Raw genomic sequence first — 27,710 nt, forward strand, 5'->3', positions numbered from 1 at the left:
CCCGCCCACCCGGCCGCTGATTGGCCCGGCCGTGTAGCGAGTGGGTCGCCGGGAGACGGCCGAACGTTGCCATTGTATATGTAGCGATTGCGGGAGGAGGGGGGGGAACTGACAAGCGGCCGAGGGAAGGTGAGTGTTGACCCTCCAAATGGATTTCAATCTCCCCCTCCCCTCCTCACACTCAACCGTGCAGGGGTAGGGAGGAGGGGGGGGGGTCCCCTTCTTTCTGTGAGAGTTGAGTCTCTTTCCCAACCCCCTTCCCCCTCTGGCTTTTTAATCGCCCTGCGAGAAATGTTTTTTTAATTATTATTATTATTATTGCGCTGTGTGGAAGGACTTATTACACTGAACGCTCCTCTTGTTTCTACGCGTGGCCAAATCGAATCAAAACAGAATACAATTCTGTTACCATTTCTGGGTCGAATTAGTGTCCCTGTCCCAGCCTTTTACCCCTCCGTTCGCCCCTGTTTTGCCGAGCGCGGCTCCTGAAACCGACTGGGGAGGCAGGCAGTGGTTTGAACGCACGATAATGCCTCGGGGTGCTTTGGTGTCTGAGATCCGGAGGGGGTTTAGACTCGATCACCATCTTGTCCTTTTGTGTGTGTGTGTTTGAGAGAGTCTGTCACACAATCCTCCAGAAAACGTGAGAGAGACAGGGGGAGAGAAGGAGAGAAAACCGGAGGGTGTTGTGGGGGGGGGGGGGTGATGAAAATACGTCCTTAAATACGAGAGGTCTACTTCTCTCTCTCTCTCTCTGTCCCTACTTCGCGCTTTCTGGCCGCAGCACTTTATTTTTTTTTAAAAAACAACAACACACAAGCCTCGGTTCTTCCTCCTTCCTCACTCCGCCTCTCTCCCGGTCGGTTTTGAATTCGGAACCGGTTTCAAAATGACAAGAAACCGTCCGGAGCGGAGAGATCCGGGAGTCCATATTTGTGTTGCTTCTACATTTGTACATGTAGCCTCGGCGCTTTTTTTTTGTTTTTAAAAAAAAATATGACAACAGGCCGAAGACGGTTTTATGTCGGCACAGGGGTTAAATGAGATTCTCTCCCAGAAAGGTTTTCTTGTTGTTAAGTGTTTTTGTGAAAAAGGAAATGTCACCAAAAGGGTGTTTTTTTAAGGAGCGCTGTGTGTGTTTTCCGCGCCTTATTAAGATCTGTGCGGTTGGTACTATCGTCTGTTTTCTTGCGGGGGTACTTTTCTTACCGTGGAGAAGTGGGGTGGGGGGGGATTTTTAAGATTCTTGTGTTTGTTGTTGCGGCTGATTCTCGTCTCCCCCCCCCCCACCCCACGTGGAGAGCGCAAACGGCGCCTTTTTTATCTCGGGAAACTTCAACTTGAGCAGAGCGGGAGGAAAAAGGGGGCAAACCCGGGGGGGGGGCGGTAAAACGCGTCGACTCGTGGCAAACCGAGGGCTTCCCCCCCCCCACCCCACACACACACACATCAGAGCATGATTTCCGAAAGGAAGATGAATCGGGGAGTTCCTGCTCAAAACACTCCAGCTGTCGATTCTGAATGCCGATAATTTAAAACTTTCTGCCGCCGTCTGTCGTTCGTGTTTTTATTTTTAAAAAACTTCTTCCCCCCCCCCACACCTCCTTTGCGAGATGTTTTGAGGAATTGGGTCGTTTTGGGCAGGGGGGGGAAGAGAGATGCAACTATTGTGGGGGGGGGGGGTATGTCTGAGACTCTCTGAGCGGGAAATAAATGTTTGTTGCCTGAAAAGGATATTTATCAGAATCACCGGCGCCGGTCGTGCAATTTGTCGCTTTTCTGGCGGCAGAATGTTGCAATGCACGATTTTAAACACTGCGAATTGCAATAGGAGGTGTACATATATATATATTGTTTTTTTAACGGGTGCAATGCCCGTTCGGAAATCGGACGGTGGGGGGGGGGGAGGGAGGAAGCTGTTACTGAATTGTTGGTGGTCGCAATGAGACGAGGGTCCCCATTGCCCACGATGGAACCGGCTCAGTTTGCAACCCCCCCCCCCCGCCCCGTAGCTTATTTACCGATCCCGTGCACTCACCCCCCCCCCCCCCCCAGGGCAGAGGGTGATGCAACAAGTTAAAATGCTCACTGGGGGCGCACTTGAGGGTGTCTTTGATATTCCAAATCTCCTCAAACTCCTAATGAGGTATGGCCATTTGCCTCCTTTGTAATTGCATCGATGTATTTCCCCCCCCTTCTCCCCCCCCCCCGTGGAGATCCGCAGAGATGTGAACCCGAATCTGCTGACACCCCCCCACGGTCAGTTCCTCGGTCTCCCTCGGCCGCTGCACCACTCTACCAGCTGGTCTGCCCAGCTCCGGGACGTCCTCCCGGTCACCGGCCGGGATTCTGCCGGCTTGGGGGCGGGGGGGTGAGGGGGTGGATTAACCTTGCTTGTGGCGGCTGGGATGTTCAAGGGCAGGGGTGGGCATTTGGCTTACCCGGAGGTTGGTGGAGCTGTCCAACCGGGAGAGTCCCCCTTTTCCCTCCCGGGGCAAGGACGGCCGGTTAGATACAGAATAAAGCCACCCCCCCACCTCCCATTATACATTGGGGATAAAGGTGTGGGCCATTTGGCCCATCAGGCCTGTTCTGCCATTCAGAATGTCTGTCTGCGCCCTATTTTTTTATGTTCTCCCTGTGTTTCTTGACCTTGGTTAGAGATTTGTCGGCCTTCCGTGGCAGCAACTTGGACACATTTATTCCCCCTTTGAAACCTATCAAGTATTGAAAGGATTAGTTGGGAGGGGGCGGGGTGGGGGTGCGTCTCTACCAAAGGGGGTGTGAGGCGCTCCTTCCCTCCGCCGGCCAGCAGGTCACCCCGGGGCGAGGTGTGGCTCCTGCTTAGCCCCCACCCCCGAATCAGGGTCCCGTGAAACCGTAGGAGCAGGTGGTGAGCGGCCGGTACAGATCACAAGCCCTGGTTACAGCCGACGATGTTATCGAGAGCAGGACGGGGTTGCGAGGGAGGTTAAAGTAGCCGGAACAGACTGGATGGGCCGAACGAACACAAGGCACGGGAGAGCAGAATTAGGCCATTCAGACCATCAGTTCTGCTCTGCCATCCCATCAGGGATGATTTAGGCAGACAGTCTCCGAAGAGTATTGATCGTGGGGGGTGGGGGGGTGGTCACCCGTCTAGTAAAGGCACACTGCCCAGGTTTGTGCCAAGAGCACGATCGCCCACATCAAGCGACACGGCGCTTTAGAATGAGGTGGGGTGGCCGAGGAGAGGAGATCTCCAATGGTGAGAGAGTCGGGGACCAGGGGACACAGCCTCAGAATGGGATGTCTTGTTAGAAGAGGGATGAGGGGGTAAATTTCTGGAGCCAGAGGGTGGAATTGATTGCCGTGGAGGCCAAGTCACTGGGTATGTGCGTCTGTAGACTGTGGGATCGGTTCGGTGTGGTGGTGAGCGAAGTTGTCCGCCGCTCCGGGGGCCCGAAGGTTGTACGGTTCCTGAACCTGGCGGTGTGCTAGCCCCTGCCGGCCAGGGTTTACTTTATCGCCACTTGATCCACACCAGACCCCGGCGAGCTCAGAGGAGCTAACCCTTCATCCGGGGGATCCCTGAACGCGGAGGCGGGGGGCCCCGCCCCCGCTCGTCCCTCGTTGCCCCGCGTTGGAGTATCTCTCTCTGTCTGGACGCAGGAGCAGAACTGGCCGACTGGTTGTGGGGGCCAAGTCGTCTTTAAAATGGAGGTCGAAGTCAGGAGGTGGGAGAACGGGGCTGAGTGGGGAAGCTAAATCATTCCTGATGGGATGGCAGAGCAGAACTGATGGTCTGAATGGCCTAATTCTGCTTGCCTGTGCCTTGTTCGTTCGGCCCATCCAGTCTGTTCCGGCTACTTTAATCTCCCTCGCAACCCCGTCCTGCCCTCAATAATTTATCGTCGGCTGTAACCCAATTTCGCCTCCAGCAGTGTGTTCTCTTTTATAAAAGAGAAAATCTCTTTCAATATTCCTCCCTCTGTATCCCCCCTTGTTTTTTTTTTTGTTACCCCCAACCTTCGAGGGAGGGGGTTAGAAATCCCCATTCCGACAGTCCACGGTCTCCTCTGCTGCCACGATGAGGCCACACTCGACTCTGAGGAGGAACGCCTCGTATTCCGTCTGAGGAGCCTCCGATCGGATGGCATGACGTCAACTTCTCCGGCTTCCAGTAATCGTCGTCCCCCCCCCCCCCCCCCACTCCTCTCCTTCACCACTCCCCCATTCCCATTTTACCCCCCTCTCTCACCCCATCTCCCTTGGGTGTTCTTTGCCCTTTCCTACGGTTTCCCACACCGTCCTACCAGATTCCGCCCCCCCCCCCCCCTTGTCGTTCCCTTTATCTCTTCCACCAGTCGACTTCCCACCTCTTTCCTCCGCTCCCCCCTCCAGGTTCCACCTATCACCCACCATGTTGTACGTCTTCCTCCTCTGCCCCTCCCCCTCCACCTTCTTGCCCTGGACCCGCGTCTTTTCTCTCCCCCCCACCCCCCCCCCCCCCCCCCGGTCCCGACGAAGGCCGTCAACTCTTCCCCCTGGATGTTGCCTGGCCCGCTGAGCTCCCCCGGTGTTCTGTGCGTGCTTTTTGTGGGGGGGGGGGGGTATCTTGGCTGCTTGGAATCTCGTCCCTTCCTGGATCCCAATCTGGGGTGCGCGGACCCCACGGATAACGGCAGGGGCCCGCGGCATAAAGGAAGTGTTTGGAATCCCTGATCTATCAGGTCACCTTTCGTGCCCTCCAAGGCAGATAAATCCAGACTCTCCGATCTCTCCTTAATTGAAGGTCCTCAAATTTTGGTGACATCCTACTATAAGAGGTGTTCAGTACCTTTTTCTTTTAAATTCCATGGACCCCCTACCATTAACCGGGGGGGGGGGGGGAGCATGGACTCAAGGTTGGGAATCCTTGCTGTAATATGGTTTCTTGGGATGGGGGCCAAAATTATAGCTGGGGGGGGGGGCAAGTGTTTGAACGCCAGCATGGCCACAAGGGTTTGGATTCAAATAATCACATGATGTCCCTGCATACTGCCCGTTGGCGTTCGGGGCAGTGATGAAGGTCCTGCATCTTGGGCTCCCGACATCGTGTCAGTAGCTTCCTCTTGGTTCTCGCTGCTGTGAGTCACACTCGGACGCAGAACGGTTCTTCGCTGCCGCTTCCGAAACAGTTTCACGTTTGACCCGTCCTGGGCTTGGACCCCCACCGATCCTGGAGGACTGGGTGGACCGCTCTTGGTCTGACCTCTACCCTTTGACCTGTTCGCTATGGGTAACCCTGCCTCCAGCCACCCCAGCTCTCCGGGTCACTGAGTCAAGCCAGACCCCTACCCCCAGACCGAATGGAAAACTTGTCGTCCTCCTGGGGGAGGGTGAGCAAAGCTGGACTTACTTCAAACCTTTCTGACGTTGGTGACCCAGGGTCGATCCCGGCCTCCGGAGCTGTCCGTGCGGAGTTTGCGGGCTCTCCTCCGACGCGAGGGCCGTAAAGCGTCGTGGCAGACTTGGGCCCGTCGGATCTGCCCCTCCTTTCCATCTTGCGAGGTGTGCTGGCGGAGCGAGAGCTGGGTGTGCCGCGTTCCCGGGAGCTCACGTCACCGACGACCTCGCCTGGTCCCTCTGCACCACCTCCCTGAGCAAGAGGAGCAGAGCCTCCATTTCCCGAGGAGACTGAGGCAAGTGAGGCTCTCTCACCCCACCCCCCATCTTAACTGCTTTTTACAGGAGCACCATCGAGAGCGTCCTGACAAGCTGCATCTCCATCTGGTCCGGGAGCAGCCGAGCATCGGACCGGAAGTCCCTATGAAGGACTGTGAGAACGGCCGAGAGGATCATAGGGGTCTCCGTACCATCCATCAGGGACATTTACCAGGAGCGCTGCATACACAGGGCCCTTAGTATTATCCAGGATCCCACCCATCCGTCCGGCATCCTCTCTGACTTTCTACCTTCAGGCAGGAGACTCCGATGCATGAAGACGAGAACGGTCAGGGTGGGAAACAGTTTCTTCCCCCAGGCCGTCAGGCTTCTGAACTCCCTGCCGCATCGCATTCGAAGTGTCACCAGTTAATCTGTTCCATACCTGACTATATTTAATTTATGCACTTTGTTTACTTAAGCGTAATTTATCTGTCGATTTTATCCTCGCTTTCCTAAGTTATTGTGTGTAACGTGAACAGCTTGTGCTTTGCACCCTGGTCGGGAGAAGCGTCGTCTCGTCTGACGGAGTACATGTGAATAGTTTAGCGACAATAAGTTTGACTTGGTAGGCGAAGTGACTGGTGTAGTCGGCCCCGAGCAACAGGAAATGGAGGAAGTCACTGAGGCCTTGGGGAGAAGATCGTGAAACTTGTGTAGACGTGGGCAGGTGGAACTTAATGCAGACGCGTGGGAGGTGTTGTACGTTGGAAGGACCCCCCAGTGAACAGTGGGGGGGGGGGGTCCGGGAATACAGATCCAGAATTTGTTGTAAGTGGTGGCACAGTAGGTAGGGTCATAAAGAGAGCTTTTGGCACTTTGGCCTTTCATAAATCAATGTACCGAGTGCAGGATGTTATGTTGAAGTCGTACAGTTGGTCCTCCTGGTTCCAGAACCTTTCCGTGGATGCCAAAATACGCGGACGCCCAAGTCCCTTGTATAAAAATGGCATAGTTTCTGCATATAACCCTCGCACATCCTCCCGTGTACTTTAAATCATCTCTAGATTACTTGTGTGTTGGCGCGTGGCCTCGTGGATAAGGCATCGGCCTAGTGATCTGAAGGTCGCTGGTTCGAGCCTCAGCTGAGGCAGCGTGTCGTGTCCTTGAGCAAGGCACTTAACCACACATTGCTCTGCGACGACACCGGTGCCAAGCTGCTTGGGTCCTGGTGCCCTTCCCTTGGGCAACATCGGTGGCGTGGAGAGGGGAAGGCCTGCAGCTTGGGCAACTGCCGGTCTCCCACACAACCCTGCCCAGGCCTGCGCCCTGGGAAAACCTTCCGAGGTGCAAATCCACGGTCTCACGAGATGCCTAACGGACGTCTATGAGATTACTTAATACAATGTAAATAGTTATACTGCATTGTTTAGGGAATAATGACGAGTCTGCACACGAGATGCGGGGTGAACAATGCTCAAGCAACGCGTGCTGGAGGGAGAACTTGTGGGTTTTCCTGACCCGCAGTTGGTGGAATCCACGGATAAGGAGGGCCGAACGTATAATTTGGAGTGCTGTGTGCAGGTTTATCAACCCGCAGGAAAGCCTTTATAAATCAGAGCATTGAGTATAGGAGTCGGGGTGTAATGTTAAAATTGTACAAGGCATTGGTGAGGCCAAATTTGGAGTATTGTGTACAGTTCTGGTCACCGAATTATAGGAAAGATGTCAACAAAATAGAGAAAGTACAGAGGAAATTTACTAGAATGTTACCTGGGTTTCAGCACCTAAGTTACAGAGAAAGGTTGACCAAGTTAGGTCTATATTCTTTGAAGCATAGGAGGGGGGACTTGATAGAGGTATTTAAAATTATGAGGGGGTTAGATAGAGTTGACGTGGATAGGCTTTTTCCATTGAGAGTAGGGGAGATTCAAACAAGAGGACATGAGTTGAGAGTTAAGGGGCAAAAGTTTAGGGGTAACAGGAGGGGGAACTTCTTCACTCAGAGTGGTTGCTGTGTGGAACGAGCTTCCAGTAGAAGTGGTAGAGGCAGGTTCGGTATTGTGATTTAACAAAAATTGGATAGGTATATGGACAGGAAAGGAATGGAGGGATATGGGCTGAGTGCAGGTCGGTGGGACTAGGCGAGAGTAAGCGTTCGGCACGGACTAGAAGGGCCGAGATGGCCTGTTTCCGTGCTGTAATTGTTATATGGTAAACAAGGTGGAAAGAGCACAGAGAAAATTTACAAGGATGTTGTCGGGTCTGGAGGACCTGAGTGAGAAGGGAAGATTGAACAGGTTAGAACGCTATTCCTTGGAACATAGAAGATTGAGGGGAGATTTGATAGAGGTATACAAAATTATGAGGGGTATAGATAGGGTAAATGCAAGCAAGCTTTTCCCACTAAGGTTGGGTGTGACTACAACTAGGGGTCATGGGTTAAGGGTGAAAGGTGAGAAGTTTTGGGGGAACTTCTTTGCTCGGTGGGGGGGGTGAGAGTTCGGAACGAGCCGCCAGCACAAGTGTTGCGTGCGAGCTGGACCTCAACGATGTCGAGAGACGTTTGGATCGGTGCGTGGAAGGCGGGGTTGTGGGGTAGGCACCGATCAGATTGGCTTCTACGCTGTGGTTCTCCACGGCTCTGACGCTAGTCGATCAAGGGGGCCTGCCTCCAGACAGTGTCCTTCGATGGTGTCATTGGTCTTACCGAGACTATATGGTTGTAATGAGCCACTGGCTCGTCTCGGAAACTCCCCACAGAGGAAGTCAATCTATCTTTGTACCTTGCCATTTGCTTGTAGTCTCCCCACCTCCATATGGGTACAGGGTAGTGTAGGCGTTTTCACGATCGCTTTGCAACGGCAGAGACCATCGGTCCAGGGCCCGATTCCCGCCCGTCGGTGGCCGCTGTTCGACAGGTTAGCTGAGGCCCACTGCACGGGCCGGCGGTCGCCGTCTGGGGTTGGGTCTCGGCCCGAAACTCGGCTCATTTCCACAGGTGCTGCCTGGCCTGCCGAGTCCTTCCGCCATTTTGGAAAGGGAAGCAGGAGGGGCCCCCGGGGGGTGGGGGGGGAGTTAACACACGAGGAGCGTTTGGCAGCTTTGGGCCTGCACTCACTGGAATTTGGAAGACCGCACGGAGATCTCATTGAGACCTACTGAATGTTGAAAGGACTAGATAGGGTGGATGTGGAGAGGATGTTTCCACCGGGTGATAGGCTGGTGAGAAGAGGAGAGGCCAGAGTGGGGAATAGAAGAGGGGAGCGGCTTGGAATTTTTATTTTTACCAGAAGGGGAAATGGATATTCATGCCATCAGATTGGAGGCTACCCAGATGGGATATGAGGTGTTGCTCCTTCACCCTGGTGGGGGGGGCTTCATTGTGGCACGAGAGGAGGCCACGGACTGGCATGTCGGGAACGGGAATTAAAACGCTCGGCCACCAGGAAAGGGAGTGACCAACGGAGCAGAAAGCGAGGTTTTACGCGGGGGTTGGGGTGGGGAGCTTGCTTTCTTTGGCACCTAGTTAATGATGCCTAACGTGTGCGTCTGGAGGAGTGGGCCTCGATCGATTGGGGTAGTCGAAGAGAGAGAGAGGAAAGGAGAAACTCAAATCCGTCGGGGACAGGAAATCCGAAATAAAAGGACGTTCTGGAAGTACTCCGATCAGGTGACGTCTGCGGATAGAGGTGGGGAAAGAAGGCTTGAGTTGATGTTCTTGTGCACTTCCTGTCACAAACTGGAACAGCTGGATATCTGAAATGATAGATCTGTGATGAACTGAGGCTGGGACCTGCTTCAATTGCTCTGGGCTTCGTGTCCGTGGATTCATTTCAGTTCCGAACACCGTTGCTTACACAACTTCGCACAATTTGGTTTTTTTCTCTCTCTCTCTCTCTCTGCCCGTTGGGTGTTGGTCCTTTTTTTAAAAAAAAAAGGGTTTTATTTTTTAGTGTTTCTTGTTTTGAGGCCAATCTCAATGTTGTAAAATTTACACACGCTCTGACTGTTCTTTGAACTTTGTGTTAAATGTTCCTGAGAAGCCAATTTCGCCAAATCAGACGCGTCAGTCTTCTGTAACTGCTGTTATCGTGTTGCTCTGCAAACAGTTACTGAACCTTCGTTGTTATCCACAACTACTCACACAGAAGCTCTACTACATTATTGCTACTATCTTGAAAACTTAAAAGATCAAAATGCATTTATCATCAAAGTGTGCACCATTCACGCTGCTCTGCCGAGATTCATTTCTCATGCGAGCGTTGGCGTTCAAAGTACAGGTATTATCGTGGTATGTATGCAACCTTTCCCAGGGACAGTCGCAGTTTCTTAGAGGCTGCACTTTGAAACGTGGCAAAAGATGTTTGCATTCGTTGGGGTGGGGCCGCACGCTCCAGCAATGTGTGCTCCCTGTTCAGCGGACAAGCCCATTTTCTCCCATCCACATGTTTGCGCGCAGCTTGGCCATGGGCCTCTGGGTCTCCAGGTTTGTCGGCCGGACTACCAGTTGACGCTCGGGCTGCAACCTTCGGTGTTGACTCCTCGGCTGGCCGGCGATGCGATTTCCACAACACCCCCCCTCCCACCGAACTCTGCACGATCTGGTGCCCTTGTAGCATGCCCACAATGCCTAGCAGAACAACACTAGGTATCTGGTCCTATCAGATACCTGCCTCTGCAGCCTTTTGCCTTTCCTACCCGCCTGGCTTCGTCTTTCACCTCTCTCCCACCCCACATCATCCCCCCACCCTCGCCTTTTTATTCTGGCGTCTTCCCCCTCCCTTTCCAGTCCTGAGAAAGGGCCTCGGCCTGAAGCGTCAGCTGTTAATTCGTTTCCATGATGCTGCCGGACCCGCGTTCCCCCGGCATTTTCAGTGTGTTGCTCTGGATTCCCAGCGCCCACGAGAGCAATAATAAACCTGATTCTGTTTCGGGTTGGGAGTCTCAACTCAGTGGGGCTCTTTCCATCGGGCGGTGCTCCAGGGGGTGTCACTCCAAGCTCTTGTGCTTTTGGCTATAGAGTGAGATGTTGGCTCACCCCTGTTTGCCTTGGCTGGGTTAGAGGCCTCCGGAGGGAGGGAGTGAGTGTGTGTGTGTGTGGGTGGTGATTTTTCTCAAGCTCAAACTCACAAACCCCCGTAAAATCTGCCAAAGCTGCTCCTGCCAAGGTCTAACCCATCAAAGTTTGTTTACACGCCGTCCCCGGGTTATGAACGAGTTCCGTTCCTGAGTCCGTCTTTAAGTCAGATTTGTACATAAGTCAGAACAAGTACATCCGGTATTATTTAGCGTCCGTTAGTCAAACGTTTGTCTTTGTTTATATTTTACCTTTCTATGCATATAAAACACTGAAGAAATGTATGTATTTCAGTAATTACTGTGTTGCTTAGTAATGATTGTAGCTTTCATTGGGGCAGGGCCTTTAAAATTGACCGACTGTAGCCTAACGCTTTTCCAATGACCGATGGCGTTTCACCTCTTTCCAATCACTTTATTATTTCCACTTTATTTTCAATCACGATCGTTTTCCGTCAACGGAACAGAAAACTGCGGATTTTATGTTCTATCGCTGAGCAGCAGTGGACCGTCTGATTGGCCTGTCAAGAGTTCTCTTTGGGAACTAGTTGACTTGATCAGCATTTCTGATCTGGCTATTGTTCACGATCGCACTTAATAACAAAAAATACAGCAGCAGCCGCGGGTGGCGGGTCCGGAGCTCCTCCAGGTCCTAAAGTCCACCTGCACTGAGACAGGTTAAATGGGACAGGTGGGGGCGGTGCTGACTGGAAAAGAGGGGGGGAGGGTCAGGATGAATCTTGCTGAGAAATAGTTAAGCCAAATACAAAGTTACACACTCAACACAGTGTCAATGGCAGTGACTTAAAATGGCGGACGGCACTGTGATCTGACTTAAAATGGCGGACGGCGTTCTCCTCGATCCCTTCGTAAGTACGAGTTGTCCGTAAGTCGGACGTTCGTAACTGGGGGACTGCCTGTGTGTGCAGTATACAACCCGAGATTTATAGCCCCACAGACAGCCACAAAACAAAGAGACTTCAGAGAATAACATCAACCCCCACCCAAATAGGGGGAGGGAACAAATTGTGCAAACAGCAAGAACAACAAGCCCCCATGGTGCGAAAAGAAAACTAATTTTGCGAAAGGCAACAAGAAGAAACGGGTGGAAACACAGAATACAAACACAAAGTCGAGGAGTCCATTTTCATTTCAGCCCCCCAGTGCCCGTTGTCTGTAGGCCGGCCCCGATTCAAAATCGCCCAAAAATTACAACGGGGGGGAAAGAGCGGCACCGAGACGTGGACGACAGAGCCTTGCCCACAAACCGGGTCGGTTAAACCTTGCCCCGACAGAGGGGAAGCTCGGACGCAGGGGCAAGTGCGAGGGGGAGGCGGTCGCGCGCAGGCGCCTTCCTCCACCAGCGGCGGGCGAGAGGCCGATGGACGACGACGACCGGGGCAGCGCTGAGTCACAGGACTCCCCTCGTTGGCGGAAGAAATCCAAGCGTCCTCTTGGTTGGAGCTGGTTGGAGGAAGTATTCCTAAAATGCTCACGGCACCAGTGGCTCGGTAAGTTTCCATCCTGAAGGGACGTGGGTTTGGACCACAAGACAGAGGAGAAAATTAGGCCATTCGGCCCATTGGGTGTGCTCCTCCATTGACCTGCTGTCCCTCACAGCCCCATTTCACCTGCCTTCTCCCCGTAACCTTTGACACCCTCACTAATCCAGGACCTATCCATCGAGGAGTGGCAGGTGTCCCTACTAAAGGAGGCATCGGGCTCTGCTCTTCCCCCCCCTCCCCCCCACCCGATCAGGGTCATACGACGCAGAGGGAGATGGCCGTACCTGCGTGGTTACGCGACCACTGACACCAGGCAGACAATCTCTGAAGGGTATTGATGATGGGTGGGGGTGGGGTGGGTACCCGTAACGACATTGGCCCGGAAGAAAGCAACGGAAAACCGCTTCTGTGGGAAAATCCGCCATGAACTACCGCGGTCATGCGTTCGCGATCGCCCACGTCATACGACACGGCACGTCGTGACTTACTGAATCAACCTCTGCTTTAAATACACTCCACTGCTGTGTCTGGCAACGAATTCCTCAAACTCGCTGTCCTCTGGCCAGAGAAGCTCCCCGTCACCTCTTGGGGGTCAGCGTTTCCTGACAAGTTGGGACAAACGCTGCCTTCCCTTCCCATCCTGCGGGCTTTGGGGGGGCCTTGTCCCTCGGCTAGGCCCGCTTTCCCCCAGAGAGCCAGTCCAAAAAGACGTGAGGCTCCCCGGAGAGTAAAATCTGTTTTTTTTTAAACAATTGCGCAACAGTTAGCGAGATGCTATTAGGGTTCAGTTCCCGTTGCTGTCTGTAAGGAATTATCTACGTTTTCCTCCCACATCCCAAGGTTGCGGGCATGCTATGCTGGTGGCAGAAGCCTGGCTACGCGCCACTAAATTGGTTTGACTCAGGCGGCATGCTTCTCTGTGCACCGGATAAAACTCCCCTCTTGGTGTTGTGCCCTGCCTCAAGCTTACGAAGTTGCAGTGGGCGGCCTTAAGTATTTTTGTTCCCCGATGTGAACAGGCCCCGAAATAGGATGCCTGCCCCCTCCCAAGGGCATTGCGCCATCGGGATTGTCCCCAAGGAAGGTGAGCTGTTAATTTAATCTCTTTATCTTTTCCCGTCTGGGGCTTCAAGCAAGGAGAAAAGCTGGCAGACGTCCCAACTGCCAACCCGTTGAATATCTGACACAAGGGCACTAATTAGTCGGCGCATTTTGTTTTTTTGCCCGTCGTTGAGTTGTCTCTTGGCTTTGAGGGAGGGAGTTCGCCCTCAATTGACTCAGTGCGCAAGTCTGCATTGGTCAGTAGGCCTCGGGCTGGATGAGGCCTGCGGGACTCCGTTTCCACGGCAACTTAACTAATGAAAATTGCTTGTCTATAAGATGTTGTAGTTTAGGAAGATGTGGGGCTTAACACAAACGGGTAGAGGATGGTTTGGAGGAGGAGTAGTGTTTAAAATCTGGGAGTTAGTTACTTTCTCGATCTTTATTCGTTTTTTTTCTCTGGTACTACTGTGGTATTTAATGGAACATTCTAGAAGCAGCAGGTGTTCTCCATGATGGAACTGAAACCATTGCGTGGCTTGTGACTCATGATCAGTGGTTTGGGCTGACTAAGGCCCGGGAGGAGTTTAAGCTGCTCTCCCTGCCGTCAGGCACGCTCTCTGTGGGCAGCGGCCATCTTGGCCGCCCCCCCTGGCATTGTCGCGTTTCCGAGTCCCATCACTGCCGATGGCATCACCTACAGCGACGCTCGCAACGTGCTGGAGGAACTCAGCTGGCCGGGCGGCCTCTGTGGAGAGGAATACGGGTGACGTTTCAGGCCGGGGCTCCTCGCGCCAGGCGCCGCCTGCAGTTGATGGAGTCGTGTAGTGCAGGATATCCTACCTCCCAGCAGTTGGGCACAGTTTGTGTGTGAGACATAACGTCTGTCTGGCTTGCTTTTTGAAAGTAATCAGCTGGTTGCTTCACCTAAGAGTGTCTAATTTTAATTGTCCCAGGAGCTTTATAAAAATTCAGCACTGAATCAGGCCATTTGGCCCACAATGTTGAGCCAAACCAGCTTTTTTTTTAAGAAAAAAGTCAAAACCACCAATTCCTCAATCACCAAACACTAATCCTTCCTATCTACACCACGTCCATATTCCCCCATCTTCCTCGCATCCAAATGCCCATCCAAACGTCTGTTAAAAGCCTCTAATGTCCTTACCACCATTCCGGGCATCTGCGGCTTTGTATTTGCATGGTCTGTCGTCTTTTGTGCGTTGGTTGTTCGCACGGGAGGAGGCCAGGGCACCCAGGGGAAAGGCCATAAACTGCTTGCGGGTAGCGGCGGGAATCGAACCCTGGATGGCCTGTGGTGCTAGCCGCCACACCACCGTACGAGAGAGAGGAAGAGGAGGCCCGCGGGGTAACTTGATGCCGGAGGGTGACGGGTTCCTGGAGTGAGGGGAGGTAGTCGAGGCCTCCTCGGATTTGTGCGCCGCTAGGCTTGTACGCTGACTCCGTGACCGCGTGGGTTCCCCCCCCCACAGTCCAAAGACGTAGCCATAGGCAGGTTAATTGGTCATTGTAAATTGTCCGGTGTTTAGGCCCAGGGTTAAGTCGGGGGATTGCTGGTCGCTAGAGGGGCATATTCCACGCGGTCACTCAATAAATAAATAAATAGCGAGACTTAGGAAGGAGATATAACCACAACATGGCTCAAAGTAGAACACAGGTGGCTGGGCCTAGCAGGGACGATGCTGTGCACAGTATGGAACAGATAGGCCGAGGGGCCTGTTTCTGTACTATATTTTGCTTTGGCCTTTCCACAGTCTTTCCAACATTGGTCCTCGCCCAGCGGTAAGACACTTTTGCCCGAGAAAGGATAGTAGACCTTCAGAAAGGGTGCAGCCCATCCTGTCCTGGTTGCTAAGCGACCACGAGAGGGGGCTGGATTAACGGGGGACCCTGAAAAGCTACTCTCTTTTCCGGCATGTTATCCGTCCACAACTGCGAAAAATGGAGGGCTACGTGGGAGGGAAGGGTTGTATTGATCTTAAGCGTTCAGCACAAGTACTGTAGGCCCTGTGCTGAACCGTTCTGTGTAACTCGATAATTTCCGGTTTAGATTTTTTTTAAACTGACGTGCAGTCCGGAATCGGCCCTTCGAGCCGAGCTGCCGGGCAAGCCCTCCCCTCCACCACCACCCCAATTTAACCCTTGCCTAATCACAGGGCAATTTACAACAGTTCACCAACCAGCCAGTGTGTCTTTGTCCTGCAGGAGGAAACCCACACGGTCGCAGGGAGAGCGTGCAAACTCCTCACAGACAGCGGCGGGATTTGAACCCGGGTCACCGGTACTGTTAAGCGCCGGGCTGCCCCGCAGACGTCAAAACAGGGAGGGGATGGTAAAATGCATTAACGAGCCACGCACGCCCGGGGGGGGGGGGGGGGCATGCAGGGGGGCAGCCCGCAAATCCCGTGGGGACTTCCGGAATCTCTATATTGGTGCTGATTGCGAACCGTACAGGTTGTGAAGGTGCCTTCGGATTCTATCGGGGGATAACCCCCCCCCCCCACTTCCGTGATGCCTCAAAATAGACGGCATCCATCATTAAGGACCCCAATCACCCAGGCCATTCCCTCTCATTGCTACCATCAGGGAGGGGGTACAGGAGCCTGAAGACACACACTCAATGATTCAGGAACAGCTTCTTCCCCTCTGCCATCAGGGAGGAGGTACAGGAGCCTGAAGGCACACACTCAGCATTTCAGGAACAGCTTCTTCCCCTCTGCCATCAGGGAAGAGGTACAGGAGCCTGAAGACACACACTCAACGATTCAGGAACAGCTTCTTCCCCTCTGCCATCAGGGAGGAGGTACAGGAGCCTGAAGACACACACTCAACGATTCAGGAACAGCTTCTTCCCCTCTGCCATCAGGGAGGAGGTACAGGAGCCTGAAGACACACACTCAGTGATTCAGGAACAGCTTCTTCCCCTCTGCCATCAGGGAAGAGGTACAGGAGCCTGAAGACACACACTCAGTGATTCAGGAACAGCTTCTTCCCCTCTGCCGTCAGGGAGGAGGTACAGGAGCCTGAAGACACACACTCAACGATTCAGGAACAGCTTCTTCCCCTCTGCCATCAGGGAGGAGGTACAGGAGCCTGAAGACACACACTCAACGATTCAGGAACAGCTTCTTCCCCTCTGCCATCAGGGAGGAGGTACAGGAGCCTGAAGACACACACTCGATGATTCAGGAACAGCTTCTTCCCCTCTGCCATCAGGGAGGAGGTACAGGAGCCTGAAGACACACACTCAATGATTCAGGAACAGCTCTGAATTCTGATTCCTAAATGGACTTTGAAGCTTTGGACACTACCTCACTTTTTTTTTAAACATACAGTATTTCTGTTTTTGCACATTTTTAAAATATCTATTCAATATACATAATTGAGTTGCTTGTTTTTATGTTTTATTTAATTTTTTTTCCTCTCTCTGCTAGATTATGTATTACGTTGAACTGCTGCTGCTAAGATAACAAATTTCACATCACATGCCGGTGATAGTAAACCTGATTCTGATTAGTTTTTACGACTGTGTGTCACATTGTATGACTACCACAAACCAGCAAGTCCTACGGCGTTTGCCGGTGATGTTAAACCTTTGTGCGTATCTTCAGTCGTCAGCTGCTCTGTGCCCACAGTAACCCGGCTGGGCCCTTGCCACAGTGCTCGCGGGCAATAAATCACAGGCCTGGCCAGTCCGAAATCCAACCGCTGTTTAGGCAGCAAATTACTTCAACTGCCTCGGTGTGCAAGCTGATGCATTTACCAGCTCGGCTGAACTAATTCTGGAAGGGAGTCGCAAGTCGGTGTCTGATTTTTTTTTAAGCCGACGGTGAGTTTTACATCCAGAGGTAGGTTGGGGACACCTGAGGGGAGGGGTGAGGGGGGGGGTAGTTTGCCCTATTTCGAATCGCCGTACCAGACCACAGGGGTCCGGATCGAAGCCAGGCCTCCTTGCCATCGAGCCAATTGGACGTCGGAACAGTGCAGGCCCTTCGGCCTGTGAGGAGATAGAGATAGCTCTCTGAACCAGGCCTGGTTTCTGGCTTCTGTCCCGTTTTTGCGAGGCAGGGGGGTGGAACGAGAGCCTGCCTCCGAGTAAGAATCGGGTTTAACACGTTTTTGCGGCAGAATCACTGCTTCCAGTCAATTACAAAGAAACTTGCTCCCTGTAGCTGATAAAGTATCCGCTTCAAGGTTCAGGCATGTTGTGCATTCGGAGACGCGCTTCTGTACACAAATGGGTGGTTATTTGAGTTACTGTCACCTTCCTGTCAGCTTGAACCAGTCTGGCCGTTCTTTTCCAACCTCTCTCGTTAACCAGGCATTTTCACCCACAGAACTGCAGCTCACTGGATTCATTTTGTGGTGTGTGTGTGTGTGTGTGTGTTTTTTAAACGTAGTTCTGTGTAAGCAGGAGTTCCCAACCTGGGGTCCGTGGCCCCCATGCTGAACGGTAGGGGCCCATGGCGTAGAAACAGTTGAGAACTCCGGAGACTCTGTGAGGTGACAATCCCAGGAGGTCAGCGGTTTCTGAGGTACTTGGACCACCCCATCTGGCGCCAGCAGTCAGTCCGTGGTCAAAGGCGCTCAGATCTCATTTCTTCCCCTGTTCTGACGTTCGGTCTGAACAACAGCTGAGCCTCTTGACCGTGTCGGTGTGCTTTTAGGCACGGAGTTGCTGCCACGTGATTGGCTGGTTAGATATTTGCACTAACGATCTGGTGTAGCTATTAAAGTGGCTATTGAGGGTATATCAAAAGATTGAGGAAGTAGTGTTTTTAAGAAGAGTAGGATGTTTAGATTAAGGGGAAGGGTATTGTCGAAGAGAGTTTTTTTTTTGTTAAACTCTGCCCCCTGTGCTTGCGCCCAGGAAGGTGTGCGGTGTATTGAAGGCGGAATATGGCACGTACTAAGCAGACGGCTCGTAAGTCAACGGGTGGCAAGGCCCCGCGCAAGCAGCTGGCCACCAAAGCAGCCCGCAAGAGTGCGCCGTCCACCGGCGGAGTGAAGAAGCCTCACCGCTACAGGTAAGACGTGTGCGGAGCTGGAGGTGGGGCAGTGATCGTTCGCCCCCCCCCCCCCGAGACGGGGTTAGAAGTCTTGGGGGGGCGGCAGAAAGGGGCGCCCGCCCGTTCTCCCCCCGAACCTTCTGGGAGGCTCTTGTTGGATTCTTGATGCTTTAATCCGAGTTTCTTCCAAAAGAGACGCAAAACTTGTGGTTTTACGACCGTTTTGTTAAGCGTCGGGGAGAATTGAAAAACGTACAGTGATTTGGGTCAAGTGAGTGAAGGTGGGAGGAAAGTGATTGTGTCAACACATGATCTGCTCTTCTTTTTATATATATATATATATATATATATATATATATACATACTCCATAGATTGGAGTCATTCCATTCAAATTTGTCGGTAAGTTCCAACTAATCAGATACAGGTCCCCCCCCCCCGCTATCCAAAGGTTGTGAAACTGTTTGTAAGCCGGAATGGCGTAAAGCGATGAACCGATTACCATTAATTTATATGGGGAAAAATTCTGAGCATCCAGACCCACAAAATACCAGATCAAACCAAATAACAGATAAAAACCTAAAATAACACCAACATGTTAGTAAAAGCAGGAATGATATGATAAATACACAGCCTATATAAGGTAGAAATAATGTACATACAGTGTAGTTTCACTTACTAGAATTGAGCCAAAACCGATTTGTAGAGAATAAAAATTGGCATGTACACACATGCGCACACACCTGCCCGCGCAATTCTTCGCGGTCGTGGTAGTCTTTCTCAGGGTAAACGCGAGTCTAAAGCGGGCGAGTTTTTTTTCGTAAAAGTGGAAATCGTCTTTCGGTTAGCGGAAACAGGTACTAGTGTAAGTTTTTCGTAAAAGCAAACGTTCGGAAAGGAGGGGACATCTGTATTCCCTGCTCAAAGAATACAGCACCAGAGAAGCCTCTGGAACTTTCCAGAATTGTACAAAGATCTGTTGGGGGGGGGGGCACACTGAACAACTGCGCCTACTGGTCCAAGAAATAATTCTGTGAACCGTTTGCAATTACCTGCTTTTCTGCATTAATTACTCATAAAATGTGGTCTGATCTTCATCTAAGTCATAGTAATGGACAAACACAATCTGCCTAGACTGATAAAACACAAACAATTGTACTTCTCAAGTCTTTGTTGAGCACATTGTTTAATCAATCACAGTTCGGGCTGTGGCCCCTTGTATTTAATAACTAGTAGAACCTCCTTTAGCAGTAATAACCTCCACCAAACATTTCCTGTCGCAGCTGATTGGACTTGCACAGCAACACGGAGGAATTTTAGACCATTTCCTCTACACAATGTTCATCAGTATCTCTGGGATGCCTTGCATAAGCAGCCCTCTTCAGGTCATGTCACAGCATCTGAGTTGGGTTAGGGTCTGGACTCTGACTTGGCCATTCCAAAACTCAAATATTCTTTGTCCTGTTGTTGATTTGCTCTTGTGTTTCGGATCGTGTACTCCGACTCTCGTTGCATCAACCAGCTTCCACGAAGCTTCAGGTGACAGACCACTCCACCGCAAAATGTCTTGATACAATTTTGAATCCATTGTTCTCCCTCTTCCCCCTGCCCCTCTTTCCCCCTATTTCCATCCCCCTCTCCCTCCAACTGCATATACACACTGTGACCACCAGGGGGACACACTGAACAACTGCATGTACACACTGTGACCACTAGGGGAACACACTGAACAACTGCATGTACACACTGTGACCACTAGGGGAACACACTGAACAACTGCATGTCCACACTGTGACCACTAGGGGATCACATTGAACAACTGGGCATATACACACTGTGACCACTAGGGGGACACACTGAACAACTGGGCATATACACACTGTGACCACTAGGGGGACACACTGAACAACTGGGCATATACACACTGTGACCACTAGGGGGACACACTGAACAACTGGGCATATACACACTGTGACCACTAGCGGATGTACTAAACTGCTACGTGTACGAGCAGCTAGCAGGTGATTAAAGGTTTCAAAGGTAACGTTTAACGTCAGAGAAATGTATACAATATACATCCTGAAATGCTTTTTCTCCGCAACCGTCCACGAGAAACAGAAGTGCCCCCAAAGAATGAACGACAGTTAAATGTTAGAACCCCAAAAAGGCATCCAACAATCCCCCCTCCCCCGACCGGCAAAAAAAATGCGTCAGCCCCCGATGACTACTCGTTCACCCAGTATTTGACATATCGCAGGCTCTCTCTCTCCCTGATAAGGGGGAAAGAGGCGTCTCCGTTTCACGTAACAACATCTCGCTGGTTTATGATGTTAAAAGTCTGTTGCGTCGCTTTTTCCGAGCCCTGTGCCCAGAGAACTCGGATCGCCGGGCACACAGCCTTGGATCATCCATCTCCCTCGACACATCCGCCCGTCTCCAGGGCCCCGACGTCTCAGGCCTCCAAAGGCAAGACGAGCTCTTGGGCCAAGCCCTTGGCATGTGGAGCAATGGCCAGCCGTCAAACCCCGAGAGCGGGTCCCAGGTCAGGGTCTTCATAAGCAACCTGAAAGGGAAAAGTAGAGAGAGATAGAACTGTTTAAAAAGCTGCAAGCAAAGGAGTCACCGTTAGGCGCCATTGTCCCCTCCCCTAAGCTGCTGCTCCTTGTTAAGCTGCAAAGAAAATAACCGACATTTTTATCCAGCACCCTTTTTGTAATTGGTGGCGTCCCAGCAAACTCTTCCCAGCTCCTGGTCACCTGGGCGGTTAACTATTGCTTGTCTGTGACAGCTCATTGAAAATGATGCGAGCGGTCAATCGGGTTTAGTACCGCTGTCGTATAGCGTAAAATAGGTTGTTATACGACAGCGGTACATCTGTAGTAATAAAAAGCTGCATTTATTGATCACGATGCCTCCAGTCTCTAAGTATGGAAAGAGTTAGGTCCGGTCCCCACAGGTTGAGATTCTAAATTGCGGAGAGGCCACTTTGGATGGTGTCGGGAGGGATCCGGCACGCAAGGCTGTTCTTCCGGCAAAGGAGTGCTTGGGAAGTTGGGAGGGCTTCAAAAGGGAAGTTTTGAGGGCACAAAGCTCGCACGTGCCTCAGAATAAAAGGTGAAGATAACAGGTTGTGGGGGGGTGGGGAGAGCCCTGGTTTTCCAGAAATATGGAGTGAAGAGAGGAGGTGTACAGCAGGGAAGGGGCAGATGAGGTGCTCGAGGTGTATATATAAAAAAAAAATGCAAGAGGACGCTTCAGAAAGAAATTGGGAGAGCTGAGGGACAACCCGAAGAGGATTCTACAGATATGTGAAGAGCAAAGGGGATTGCAAGGGATGAAGTTAGTCCCCTTGTTGATGCTCGCATGGAGCCAAAAGAGATGGGGCGGATCTTTGTGTCGGGGAGACCGACACGGAGCCTGTGGAAACGAGGCAAAGCACCAGTGAGGTCATGGGCAGATTACAGAGGAGGCGGTGTTTGCTGACTCGGGGCAAATTAGGGTGCGCGAATCCCCAGGGCCCGGCTGATGGAATTCGGCCCAGAGAGCCGGTAAATCTTCATTCATTTGCCACGTGAACGTTGAAACGTGCAGCGAGGTGCCTGGTTTGTGTGAATGGCCGGCACGCTCGTGGATGTCCTGGGGGGGGGGGTGCGGGGGGCGGCCTGAAAGTATCAGCACACATCCCGGTGCCAACTTGCTGTCAACATACAGGAAAAAACACACAAGCAGCAACAACGACAATAATTCAAAGGGGAGTACAGCGGCCAAACAAACACGCACGAGATTCTGCAGATGCTGGAAACCCTGAGCGACGCGCAGACAAAATGCCGGGGGGGAGATCAGCGGGTCATGGGAGGGGAATAAGCGGCCGGCGTTTCGGGCTGAGGCCCTTCATCGGGACTGGAGGGGGGGAAGGGGAGATAGGAAGGTGTGGGGGTGGGGGGAAGTGTACACACTGGCAGGTGGAGGGGTAAGGTAGGTAGATGGGTGGGGGGGGAGGAGGGTTAAGTCAGAAGCTGGGAGGTGATAGGTGGAAAAGGTAAAGGGGCTGAAGAAAAGGGAATCTGATAGGAGAGGAGAGTGACCTGTGGGAGAAGGGGGCTTACAAGGGGAGTCAGAGTGCAAAACTGCGGGAGTGGGGTATAAAGTACTAGAAACTGGAGGAGATTATGCTTGTGCCATCAGGTTGGAGGCTACCCAAATGGCAGATGAGGTGTTGCTCCCCCAATTTGAGGTGGGCCTCACCATGACAGTAAAGGAGGCCGTGGTTCCCACCCATCCACCCACTAGTACGGACAGGCCTCCGACCCCATGCCGGGCCGCGTCCGGGCCTACAGTCCTTGTTCATGTTAGTTTATTTATGGGGGGGAGGGGATTCGAGAATAACTCATAATTCTCTAAGGAGGGGACTCTGCCCTTCTGTACCAAAGCGAAGTACGAAGATCACACAGGATGGCAGATGTTTTTACTGGGAAATAACAGGGTGATCCCTCCCCAGGCCGGGCACCGTGGCCCTGCGCGAGATCCGCCGCTACCAGAAGTCGACCGAGCTGCTGATCCGCAAGCTGCCCTTCCAGCGCCTGGTGCGCGAGATCGCCCAGGACTTCAAGACGGACCTGCGCTTCCAGAGCGCGGCCATCGGTGCTCTCCAGGTACGCGGTAGAAGCCCTGCGTGTGGGTGGCTGGGGGGGGGGGGAGGGGTGGGAATTCTCGCACGTCCTCTAGGCCCGGGAGTGTTGGGCAGAGAGAGAACTAAATGGCCCTGATGTACCTGCCTCTACCACTATCCCTGGCAAGGCATTCCACGCAAATGCACGCGCCACTCACCCTTGCCCCCTTGCGCTCTGAGCAGGCCCGCATCTGTCCACTCGATCTGCGCCTCTTACCATCGTGTTACCCCTATATTCAGTCGCCTCTCATCTTCCTTCACTCGAGAGAGAGAAAAGCCCTCGCTCGCTCAACCTGTCCTCACGAGGCACCCTCTCTAATCCAGGCAGCGTCCTGGTGAATCTCCCTCTGCACCCTCCCTAATCCAGGCAGAATCCTGGTGAATATCCTCTGCACCCTCTCTAATCCAGGCAGCGTCCTGGTGAATCTCCTCTGCACCCTCTCTAATCTAGGCAGCGTCCTGGTGAATCTCCTCTGCACCCTCTCTAATCCAGGCAGAATCCTGGTGAATCTCCCCTGCACCCTCTCTAATCCAGGCAGCATCCTGGTGAATCTCCTCTGCACCCTCTCTAATCCAGGCAGAGTCCTGGTGAATCTCCTCTGCACCCTCTCTAATCCAGACAGCATCCTGGTGAATCTCCTCTGCACCCTCTCTAATCCAGGCAGCGTCCTGGTGAATCTCCTCTGCACCCTCTCTAATCCAGACAGCATCCTGGTGAATCTCCTCTGCACCCTCTCTAATCCAGGCAGCATCCTGGTGAATCCCCTCTGCACCCTCTCTAATCCAGGCAGCATCCTGGTGAATCCCCTCTGAACCCTCTCTAATCCAGGCAGCGTCCTGGTGAATCTCCTCTGCACCCTCTCTAATCCAGGCAGCGTCCTGGTGAATCTCCCTCTGCACCCTCTCTAATCCGGACAGCATCCTGGTGAATCTCCTCTGCACCCTCTCTAATCTAGGTGCCATCCTGGTGAATCTCCTCTGCACCCTCTCTAATCCAGGCAGCGTCCTGGTGAATCTCCCTCTGCACCCTCTCTAATCCGGACAGCATCCTGGTGAATCTCCTCTGCACCCTCTCTAATCCAGGCAGCGTCCTGGTGGATCTCCTCTGCACCCTCTCTAATCCAGACAGCGTCCTGGTGAATCTCCTCTGCACTCTCTCTAATCCAGGCAGCGTCCTGGTGAATCTCCTGTGCACCCTCTCTAATCCAGACAGCGTCCTGGTAAATCTCCCTCTGCACCCTCTCTAATCCGGACAGCGTCCCGGTGAATCTCCTCTGCACCCTCTCTAATCCAGACAGCATCCTGGTGAATCTCCTCTGTACCCTCTCTAATCCAGACAGCGTCCTGGTGAATCTCCTCTGCACCCTCTCTAATCCAGGCAGCGCCCTGGTGAATCTCCTCTGCACCCTCTCTAATCCGGACAGCATCCTGGTGAATCTCCTCTGCACCCTCTTGAAAGCTTCCACATCCTCCCTGTAATGAAACAACCAGAACCGAACACGATGCTCCCAGGTTCCAAGATTTTCCCAGTCGGAAGCTGTGCAATCTTTCTTAAACAGCATCGGGGGTCAGGATCGGTGTTGTCCTGTAATGTTAAAACAACGTGCAATTCATTTAAGATCTTTTCTTTGAATTCCCTCCACCCGAGGGTAGTTGGAGGTGCAAGTCTTTTGATTAATTTTTAAACCGTTTCCCGGTGCGCAGTGAACACAGCGGAGGTACTTTCCCTATCGCCGAACCTCTCCTGGAGTCGGACCAGAGTGACCTGCGAACCTTTCGTCACCGTACGAGAAGGCGTCGCCCATGCGCCGTTTGCTTCGAGCGCTTGGCCCTGGGCCCGCGTCGGCTTGCGAAGGAATTCCCTAGGAGCAGGGCTTTCAAGCGGGCGGCCCTGCAAACGGCCGTGTGGACCTCGAGCCGGCGAGGGTAAAATCCCAGGCGCCGCACCGAATAACCAATCGGTGTCGAGGATCCCTCCGCCGCGTCAGTGGCGACCAGTCAGCTGATTGAAAAGCGGACAGAGGCCGCGCATTCGGGGAGCAAGCGACCACCGCGCTGACGGTGGGACACGAAACGTTTTCGCAAACGGATCGGGGGGACAACCATCACCCGCCCGAGCTGCGCGGTTTCGGACTCATTTCCCGCCAAAGTGCTTCGCAGTCTGCCTGTCTGGATTTTCGTTGCCCTGATCCCTGACTAAATAATCTTTCATCTTCTCCCCACCCCCACTGCAGGAAGCTAGCGAGGCCTACCTGGTAGGCCTCTTCGAGGACACGAACCTGTGCGCCATCCACGCCAAGCGAGTCACCATCATGCCCAAGGACATCCAGCTGGCCCGGCGCATCCGCGGCGAGAGGGCCTAAGGAGGCCAGGGGGGGGTTGGCTTCCCCTCTCCCTTTGTTCGGTAGTTCTGTCGACTGTTCTAGAATTTTCCTCTGAGTGAACTGTCGCTGTTCTAACTCCTTCCTGGGGGGAGGGGTGGGTGGGGCTGGGTCTGAGGCAGAATATTATATATATTTTTTTTTTCTCCTTTTTTTCCTCCCTGTCCCTCTCTTTTTCTCCCCCGCTCCCCCACACCCACCACGCTGGTGAATTGAGGCTTGGTGCTTCAGGCAGGTGTGGGACGCCGCTGCCCGCTCCCCACCCGCCCCATGACCGCGCCAGATTCCCGCCATCCACGCTCCCCATTTCCCGCCGCGGGAAGAGGGAGCCCGCGTCGTGGCGCGGGACCCCAGCTAAACCCTGCGTCATCCTGCCCCCCCCCCCTCCCCCCCACTAGTCCCAAGGTCGCCCTGGCCCTGCCTTTTGTAATGAATTTTATATCGCCGTAACGCAAAAAAAAAAAACATTTTTCCGTCGACCTCATGATAACGGGAGGAGGGGGAAAGAAACGACAATTACAGGTGCTTAACGTTTACCTCCAAGCCGAGGGAGAGCTCCCCTCTGTTTCCTCGGCCGCAGGGGAAGATTCAGGATGACGTTCGAATTCTTTCTCTTCTTTGTGTTAGTTTTTGCAAAAAAAAACCCCCACAGTTTTCTCAGCAGCTATTTTTACCCCTTCAGTCCTCTTTTTTAAATGGGCGGAGACAATTTTTTTTTTTTTGGAGGGCAGATTCCTTGCAAAAATGCCTCCAGAAGATTTTAACCCCAGGGTAGAGGGGGGGAAAAGATACACCATGTCCAAAGTCGGTGTTTCGAACGTGAAATGGCCGCAAGAAAATGCTTGGACAGTGTGTGAGGAGCCCGTTCCTCATCGCTGAATGAGGTATCAGGACCTAGATTGTCCAAGTGTGTGTGTGTCTGTGATTTTTCTTTCCCCGTCTCCCCCCCACCGCCACCCCCGTTTGGTGTGAACGGTTGGCTTTAAAAGGCAATTGCCCCTCTTCCTGCACACAGTGCGAGTGTGCTTGTTACCCCTCGCAAAGTGGGGGTAATGCAGGTGTGGGAAGGGTTAACTACCAGTCTTGCCTTCGAGTCTCCCTTGGTCGGCCGACTGGCGAGGAAGCCGGGAGCTTGTGGTCCGGGCGGGCACGGTCACACTCGAATAAACCGGGGCCGGCTGACCGGCGACGGCCGGGAAATTGGGCAAGGTGTCGGGACGGCATTGGGCAGTCCCTGTCCTGGGAGGGTGAAGGGACCTTAACTCCGCCGCTTCTGCCCGCTTCGGGCGTAGCCGCTGTTTGAAAAGAACGCCTTCACCGTAGGCGGCTCCTGCCGATCGCCACTTGGCACTTACCCCTCCTCCCTGTGCTCTCTCTGCCCCCGCCCCCACTCCCATCCGGGAGGGGGAGAGGAAAAGGTCTAAATGTCTCCCACACTTGCAGCACGAGTTTCCAGTTCACAGCACAGTCCAGGGTATTTTATAAGTCGGTCTTTAAATCTTTCATATCAGCTACACTGTAGAAAAAAAATGTTTGTAGAAAGGGTTTTATTTGTGTTTTTGAGAAAAAAAAAGTTTAAACTTCTTTGTGTTTGTCTTTCTGAAGAGGTTTCTTCATCTATATTCATGAAGTGTCTCCTTTCTGTGACGACTGTCTTCTCTCTATCTTGTACACATTACTATTAAAAGCTTGAAAGCTGAAGGCAGAGTTGTAATTTTTTCTGTTTTTTCTCTCTCACTCTTTCTCAAGCGTTAGCCGGGACTGGGGTTGCAAATCGGTGCCCCATCTCGCAGATCTCCCCATCCCACCGTCCGTAATCGACCGTCCCCCACCTTGTAGACAACAAAGTCGACATTTGGCCCTGAAATTCAGCAGTCGGACCAGAGGAAGATTTGCCGAGACCGCTATGCTGCCGCAGCGCCTCCAGGTGGCGCGCCTTGGGCCTGGAACAATTTACCCGTGAATAATCGACCAGTATTAACCCCTTTTCCTCTGTGCGGGTGCAAGTCTGACCATCGGAGTGCCTTCCCCTCGATCCCGTTCTCAATCCGCCGCCGCTGTCTCGCGTGGGATTCCTCTGGGTGCTCCGGTTTCCTCCCAGCCTCTACAAACGGGTTGGTGGGTTGAGTGATGCAGAGCCCCGTGCGTCCTCGAGCAGCCCTACGTACAGGCGGTCCCCGGGTTACGAACGAGTTCCGTTCCTGAGCCCGTCTTTAAGTCGGATGTGTACATAAGTCAGAACAGGTACATCCAGTATTTAGTGTCAGTTAGTCCAGCGTTTGTCTTAGTATATAGTATATATTTTACCTTTCTATGCATATAAAACACTTAGGAAACTTAATTCCAATAATTAAACCACTGTGTTGCTTAGTAATGATTGTAGCT

General features: G+C 52.7%; 1 protein-coding gene across 1 annotated transcript; it reads left to right on the forward strand.

Annotated features, from left to right (window-relative positions):
• Window positions 1-27,026, forward strand: LOC132384024 (histone H3.3A). The gene is made up of 4 exons (XM_059955302.1): window positions 1-129; window positions 18,139-18,295; window positions 22,774-22,927; window positions 25,179-27,026. Exons 2-4 carry the CDS (start codon window positions 18,168-18,170, stop codon window positions 25,305-25,307), a joined length of 411 nt encoding a protein of 136 aa, XP_059811285.1. The 5' UTR covers window positions 1-129; window positions 18,139-18,167; the 3' UTR covers window positions 25,308-27,026.
• The last annotated feature ends 684 nt before the right edge of the window (window positions 27,027-27,710 follow it).

This window comes from Hypanus sabinus, chromosome 31 (genome assembly GCF_030144855.1).
Source record: "Hypanus sabinus isolate sHypSab1 chromosome 31, sHypSab1.hap1, whole genome shotgun sequence".
Lineage (NCBI taxonomy): Eukaryota > Metazoa > Chordata > Chondrichthyes > Myliobatiformes > Dasyatidae > Hypanus > Hypanus sabinus.